Raw genomic sequence first — 7,859 nt, 5'->3', positions numbered from 1 at the left:
CTGATGGGATTGTGGAGTCCCCTCACCTGTGGAATGAGAGCTTCCTAAGGTCGGAGAAACTGACTCTGCTCTCAAGTTTCTTAGCTTCTTCATGTCCATGTCACACTATTCCATCAAGTACTTACCTCTCTCCCTCTCTCCTTGTCCGTCTGTCTCATTTATTATCTGTCCATGTATCTACCTATCTTTTTTTTTTAATTTTTCATTTTTTTGCAGTGCTTCTATTGACCAGGACACCACAGCAATTGGTTTCATGGATTTATTGCCATTGTTTTGTTGTCCGTTTTTCATCATGCGGTGGCAGGGAGAACTCTTGAAGAAGAAAGATAGGATTTTTCTGGTCCTGCAAGTCATGAACTGTGAACTCTGGCTGACCTTGAGCTGCCCGTGTGACCTCTCAGAAATTCAATACAAATCCTCATTTGTAAAATGATAATGTCTGCCATCTCTCCTGACTGGGTTGCAAAGAATATTAAATAAAACAAATAATATTTGAAGATACCTTGCACCTTATAAAATACAAAACGAACGTAAGGGTTTTCTTTGGCACATACAGAACATTGACTGTGGCCATCGGCTGTTATTCTCTTGCAAGATCGCTTATTATCATTATTCCTCAGATAAGACAGTCGTGTGTCAGGTGCTGGTGTGTGATCATAGCATCATCAATTGGCTTGAACAGTCCACTGTGATTAAGGCGGTTCGCCTTCTAAGGGTATGCCCATTACAGAGGGCTAAGCAGTCGGGTGCACGACAAAGGGCGCAGGATCCAGACTGAGAACCCACACAGGGAACCCTGGCTTCCTGACGGTGGTACTCCTAACACCGCCTTACCTCTCTGTGAGGTCAACTAAACGAGATGGTTCTAGTGGAAGCGCCAGAGAAATCCAACGTGTTCTCAACGCACCTTGGGTCGCCTGCACCTGTAAGGACAAACCAAATAGTCTCCTTTATTATGCACACATCTGTGACAGTTACCCAGTACTATGCCTTGCTTCCGATGCTGTTAGGAATTTACATTTCCATCTAGCAAAGGGCTAGGAAGATCACTGTTATGACCCCCAGTTTCAGATGGAAGAAGAGGGCTGAATGGCTTTCTCAAGGTTACACGAGAGAGTAAAGGCAGAACCAAGATGAGAGTGGCTCCAAGGCCCCACCCAGGAGTCCCACAGTATATTCTGCCCTTCTCCCATTCTCTTCTCTATTTCCAGACTCTTGGACTTGGTTTTTCCTCCCCCAACATGTTTTGAGAATGTTCATATCTCTATCTTCAGAACTTAACAGTATTGTTGACTTTGAAATGTCTCTTAATTTTGTCTATTAAGTGTTGTGACTATTATCAAATATTAATCTCTCATCCTGTTGATATTCAAAACACTGAAAAATCCTTACATATCTTTAAAGACGATTTCCTCTTTTTTGCAAATGATTTAAAGAATGTAAAAATTAGATAAAACCCCACTCCGCTAAAAAGTGGGAAAAATAAAATCCTTATTCACCCCAACCCCACCCCATTACCCCATTTCCTTTCCTTGCCCTCTGAGAATATATACTATCTTTACTATATCTATATGTGTGTGTCGGGGAAGAGGAGGATTCTGTGATGGGTTTCCCCAAATTTATTGTCAGCTTCTTCAGAGAAAGGGCTATTCTAAAATTCTTTTTTGTATTTCCACCTCTTATCTCAGTGATAAGATGGTGTTAACTTTCAAATTTTTCACATTAAGATAAAAACAAGAGCAACATATCTAACAAACACCTAAAAGGGGGGGCAGCTGTACAAAAGACTAGTCAAGTGCAGTAGTGAGAAGGGGGGAAAGAGTAGAACGAGGAGTTCGATCTGTAACTGACTGTAGACAATCAATTGAGATAACTCACTACCTTCGGACCAGTCGGTTTTGACAGTAGCTGCGTACAGCATTTAAAACCCAAGGAACTATTCATTTATACCTTATGGTGATATTCCGGTTGGCGTTTATGAATGACAACATTTACAGTATGTATGACATGCATCCTCTAACGATTCCCCCCAAGCACCTATTTATCAATAAATAGCACAAATGTATTTAACAACAAGAATCAGAAGCACTGCTGAGCACCCTGGGAAAGAGACATGCAAAATTAGCATCTCGTCACTAGGGCGTCTCTGCTCAGTCCGGTTTTTCTGGAGAGACTCCGCAGGATCCGGGAGAGCTGTCCGTTCAGCGCTGACCTCCTCTGTCTATTTACCACATGTAACCCTCGAGACAGCTCAGTGAGGTCTGGAGAAAACTCTGTGAGCCAGAGCAGATAAAGTCTTGTGCTTCTCCACATCTGTAAACCCCGGCAGAGCCCCGCAACCCCGGAAGCAGCGCTCTCACATGTTGGAGTCGGCTCCCTTCCGAAGGGCGGAGGGGCCTCCTCATTGCTCAAGATCTGCTCCTCCTCTTTAAATCCCAACTGATAAAATAAAACAGAAACCACCACAGGAACGGGAAGATGAGTCACCTGAAACACTCAAACATCTTGGATGCTTCTGAGGATTTCAAATTTTAAAGAGACAAAAGACAGAAGCTGAAAGTCAGAAAGGAAGATGACTTTAAGTGAAGGCAAGAGGAACAGATTTCTGTAAAAGCATCAGAGAGACAAAGCTCAGAGAGACCTGAGGTTCACCCCCAATGCAAAGAATAGCAAAAGGACTGCAGGGCTGTGTCTGGGGCAGCCAGGTCAGGAATATTCCCGGGCAGAGGGGCAGCAGAGTTCTCAGCAGGAAGGCCACAGCAGGAGGGCAGGCAGCTGCCCCTTTGGGAGTTCACATCTCCAGGCCCAGACCAAACACACCTGTTACCCCTGATGTGAAAGCAGAATTGCTGGATGCCTGTCTGACTCCCACTCGTGCCTAGCCCAGTGCCTGGCACATGGCAGGTGCTCAATAAATGTGTTGAGTGAATGAGTGAGTGAAAGAGATTAAGGAAAATGAACAATCCCAGAAAACCAGACACAAGCAAATGTCCTAATTTTCAAGAGGAGGGAAAATGAAAGTAAAATGTTCATAAATTACAATCTCTAAATAGATGTTGCTCTCCAGTAAAATTCTAGGATGGATTATTTAGGAGGTGGATGTATATTGGGAGCCAATTTGAAATTAACAAGAAAAAGTCACACATCAAAATAACTTAATTTCTTTTTGTTTCTAATTGCACTGCTTGACTAAATGTTCCCATCTCTTCTTCTGCCTTTATGTGGGCTGGAAGTCCACTCGACAACAGGCTCAGAGGCTGCTGCTGGGGACTGAGGCCATCCTGGGAGAGGGGTGTCTCTGGTGCTGTCCCATGGGGCTGTTTCTTGGTCAGACCCTGTCTAACCTGTTTTCATCATTCACGTGAATGAAACACCAAAGGCAGCTATTCACCTTTACTGAGGACACATTAGGTGATATGCTGTGAGAATCAGGAAGGCACCAGAGATTGACAGCGTGGGCTCATATCACATTATCTGGGCTTGAGTCCTAGTTTTCACCACCTACTAGCCATGTGTCTTTGGGCAAGTTGCTTGCCTTGCTTGAGCATCAGTTTCTCCGCCTTTAAAATGGGCATAATCAGAGTATCTATCTTGTAGGAGGTTGGAAGGATTAAGTGAGAAGCCGTGGAGAGAGTTCACTCGGGCACGTTAAAAAGTCCTGTAAGAAGGTTAGCTCTCAATGTTCAGAAACATTTTCCCAGGCTGAACAGATACAATCTAATGAGAAACTAATAGATACAAACTAACAAGACAACAGATACAAATTAACAGCTGAAGTTTCCCTTCTCAGTTAAAAACAAAAAGAAAATCTGAGCAGGTACCAGATAAGAGAATCTCACAAAGTAAAAATGCAAATCCAAGTGTCCCCCTGAGGTATGCTCTGGTCAGGTGGTACCCAGAGCCCAGGGCTCATTTTTTTTACATTTAATTTTTATTTTTTTATTTTTTTTATTTTTTATTTTTTTTCGGTACGTGGGCCTCTCACTGCTGTGGCCTCTCCCGTTGCGGAGCACAGGCTCCGGACGCACAGGCCCAGCAGCCATGGCTCACGGGCCCAGCCGCTCCGCGGGATGTGGGATCCTCCCGGACCGGGGCACGAACCCGTGTCCCCTGCATCGGCAGGCGGACTCTCAACCACTGCGCCACCAGGGAAGCCCAAATTTTTATTTTTTAAATTGAAGTATATTTGATGTACAATATTATGTTACAGGTGTACGGTATAGTGATTCACAGTTTTTAAAGGTTATACTCCATTGATATTTATTATAAAATATTGGCTATATTCCCCGTGTTGTACAGTATATCCTTGTAGCTTATTTCATACCTAATAATTTGTACCTCTTAATCCCAGGGCTCCGTTTTTAAAAAGACATTGGCAAACTAGAGTGTACCCAGGGGAAAGTGACCGAGGTGGTGACATACATTTCCTCACACTTTCTTGACTTTGCAAAAATGCTTTCAACGAACAGTATCCCATTAGCTTTGGTCTACGTGACAATCCTGTGAAGGGAGTAGGATTGACAGTATTTTTTCTAGTTTTACAGCTGAGAAAAATGGGGCTGGAAGTGGATGGGGAGTTTGCCCTGTTAGTAAGCTCAGTGGTCCCAGACAAGTCTGGAGCGGGGGAGTCTCCGATTCCAGGGCCAGCTCAATCCCCAATGTCCACCATACTCCCTGCTTCCTGTCACCCCAGTGTCGAGGGGACCCTGGCTCCCCTGGCCCAGCTGGCTCAGAACCCTCCCCTGGGGCTCCCGTGGCCCTGGCAGACAGCCCTGCAGAAGGCGGAGGTGGCTTGGGGGCTGTCTGCCAAGGCTCGCGCCCCCTTAACACTTGGACTTGTGGGCCTGGTCAACCACATGAGGTGCACACAGCGCAGCCTGCAGGCCCTTCCTTCCCAGGAGGCCGTGTCCGTGGCCTGGACCAGGGAGGGCCCACCTGCAGGGGCACATCCGCGAGGGTGATGCAGGGCTGCTTCTTAATGTTAAAGTAGACAATGGAGGTACTTTGTTGAAAACCTTTTTGACTGTGTCTGTCTTGAAGTCCTAATCAATTAAGTTATGGCAAAGAGAAGAGAGTTTGCCCTGATTTTTATCAAAGATGCCTCTCCAGGGCTTCCCTGGTGGCGCAGTGGTTGGGAGTCCATCTGCCGATGCAGGGGATGCGGGTTCGTGCCCTGGTCCGGGAGGATCTCACATGCCGTGGAGCGGCTGGGCCTGTGAGCTATGGCCACTGAGCCTGCGCGTCCGAACGGGAGAAGCCACAACAATGAGAGGCCCATGTACCGCAAAAATAAATAAATAAAAGATGGCTCTCCAAACAGTCCTAAAATGCTCTATGAAAGTAGGATTTTCCCTTTTTCCTGTCTTTTCTTCTTGCCTTTTTTTCCCCATCTATGTGCCCTCCCAGGCCAGGTGAATTCTCTCAACCTTTTCTTCCCTCTCTTCACTCAAAATCTATCTGTGGTGGGTCCCATCTTTGCCACATCTCTCTCCCTCCCCCCTCACTTTCCAAGATGGGGCCCACCATCCAGCAAGATTATTTGTCCCGACAGGCAAGTAGTCGGGAGCCTGTTGTCACCACCACACACCTTCCCAGGTTCCGGGTTTTTCAAAGCCCCAAACCTGGGGCACTGAGGTCAGGAGACCTCCCTCACCGGGTCTCAGAGTTCAGGGAGGGCACAGCATCGACCCTCGTGTCTGAGCTGCTCTCACCCTGCTCACATGTTACAGCCCTGGATCACAGGGAAATAGACAGGGAACCAGAACAAACAAACAAAAAAACCTGTGGAAATGACACTTAAAATTGTATTAATACCAGAAACCCGGGTAGAGAGAAATCCTGTGTCTCTTGACTCACTGACATTCACCTGCGGAGTTAGCTGAAAATCAAACATCTCCCTTCTTTAGTCCCTCCTGCCTTTGAATTGTGAAAATAAAACTAAATAACAATTTTTTTTAATGAAATAGAAGACACCCCAGGCAGGACTTCCACAGTCCCATGGGGGGGTCCGTCTGCCTTTGCACCCATCTGATGAGCTCCTGGGGTCTGAGTGGCCCACTGCACGAGGATTGTGCAGTCAGACCAATAATACTGGTTGTCTTAGTTGGCTCAGGAGCTATAAGAAAACACCGCAGACTGGGTGCTTAAACAACAGACAGGTATAACTCACAGTCTGGAGGCTGGAGGTCTAAGATCAAAGTGCTAATCAATTCAGTTCTTGGTGAGGACCCCCTTCCTGGCTTGTAGACGGCCACCTTCTTGCTATGTCCTTACGTGGGCTTTCCTTGGTGAGTGCACATGGAGATGAGGCTCTGGCCTCTCTCTTCTTATGAGGACACTAATCCCACCATGGCAGCCGCACCCTCAGGACCACATCTAAACCTAATTACCTCCCAAAGGTCCCACTCCCAAATGCCATCACATTGGGAGGTAGGGTTTCAACACAGAGATGTTGGGGGGAAACATTCAATCCATAACACTGGTATCCACTTGGATTTGCTTTTTCTGTCCAGATAGCTGTAAAGACTGACGTGGTCCCAAGAGTGAGGATGGGCCCATTCGGGCGCTCCCTGCTCAGGCCCCTGAGATTGCAGCCCTCAGCCACTCAGAGCACGTAACTGACACTCGCAGGCTACAGCTGGAACACTGGATCCCGACCAGGGGGCCCTTCCTCCTCGAGAATCTGTGTCCATGGGTTGGCAGCTTTCTGCTTAATCCCTCAAAACATGAAGGGCCTGATTTCCCCCCAGTCCTACTCAAGGTGCTGCCACCTGCCGACCTGGTGACACCGGTGGGCAAGGGGATAGGAATTTTCAGTGACTTCGGTGACTCCCTGGCGCTCCCTAGGACGCTGTACCCCGCTCCCTCCATCCCAGGCAGCCCTTCCTAACCCACACAGGAGAATTAAAAACCCATAAAAATTGCCCTCCTTAGACTTCTCTGGAATTTGAACGGACTCGGGCTGGCCTTAAACACCTCCTTTTCACAAGCCCGGCTTCTGAGTCTTCTCTCCCTCACACGTTTCATCCTTTTTATAGGAAGGCCCTCTCCTTTGCCCCCGCATATGTCTTCCTTAAAAACAGAGCCTCATAGGGCCGGAGGGAAGGGCCACAGGTGCCAGCTTGGATGAACGGGGCCCCCTTGAGAGGTTCATGGGAGGACACTGCCCTCCCTCCAGCCTGGCTCTTCCCATACCATCTCACCTCCTTTGGGGAAGTTTTCTCAGAGCCTTTCCGAAGAGCCAGGCCCACCTTTCTCTGACCTCCTATGTGGCAAGTGTGATTGTAAAAGCCCCTTTCTGAAAGCAACAGGCTCCTTCTTCACACCTTTGGTTTTCAAACCCAGAGGAGGGGAGCCAGGAAGGAGGGGCTGAGGGGGAGGAAGAGACCCCAATCTGATCAGCTCCTTCAGTCTGCAGGGCCATGAGGGGGCGGAGCCTGGCAGCCACGAGGTCAGAGGATCAGGAGCCTGAGACTGGGCTAATTCAGCAATGACATCGCAAGGCGCTGAAACAGAATCACTGACGGTAGCTCCGGACCCTTCGCAGTTTTGAATGATTGGAAGTGCCCTAGGCCAGGCCCGCCTCTTCTCTGGGCCTCAGTTTCCTAAAAAGGCAGGAGTTAGAAGTGCCAAGGCTCTGGTGGGAACAGCAGAAGTGGGTGGGCTTGCCTCCAGCTAATCCCGCCCCCAGGGACCTTCCCTGACCTATAAATCAGCCTTGGGGTGACCAAAAGGCAGTTAGGTGTGCTTCCGGGGCGGGTCAGAGAAATAATAGGAAGGATTTTGACAAGTACAGCTGCGCTGGGCACGTGCTGAGGTAATCCATGAAAGGCAGCACTTCTGCCCGGCCAGGTGGCCAT

At 47.9% G+C, this 7,859-nt stretch overlaps 1 protein-coding gene across 1 annotated transcript in view; it reads right to left on the bottom strand.

Annotated features, from left to right (window-relative positions):
- Positions 1-246: 246 nt before the first annotated feature.
- PDIA4 (protein disulfide isomerase family A member 4) overlaps positions 247-7,859 on the bottom strand; it is a 31,496-nt gene continuing 23,883 nt past the window's right edge. Inside the window, exon 10 of the mRNA XM_032642550.1 lies at positions 247-923. Within this exon, the coding sequence (XP_032498441.1) occupies positions 847-923 (77 nt within the window). The 3' untranslated portion in view covers positions 247-846. The remainder of the gene's footprint in view (positions 924-7,859) is intronic.

The sequence above is a fragment of the Phocoena sinus genome, chromosome 9 (assembly GCF_008692025.1).
Source record: "Phocoena sinus isolate mPhoSin1 chromosome 9, mPhoSin1.pri, whole genome shotgun sequence".
In the NCBI taxonomy this organism is placed as follows: Eukaryota; Metazoa; Chordata; class Mammalia; order Artiodactyla; family Phocoenidae; genus Phocoena; species Phocoena sinus.
The sequence above is the reverse complement of the archived record's forward strand: the minus strand, read 5'-3'. Positions and strand labels throughout refer to the sequence as shown.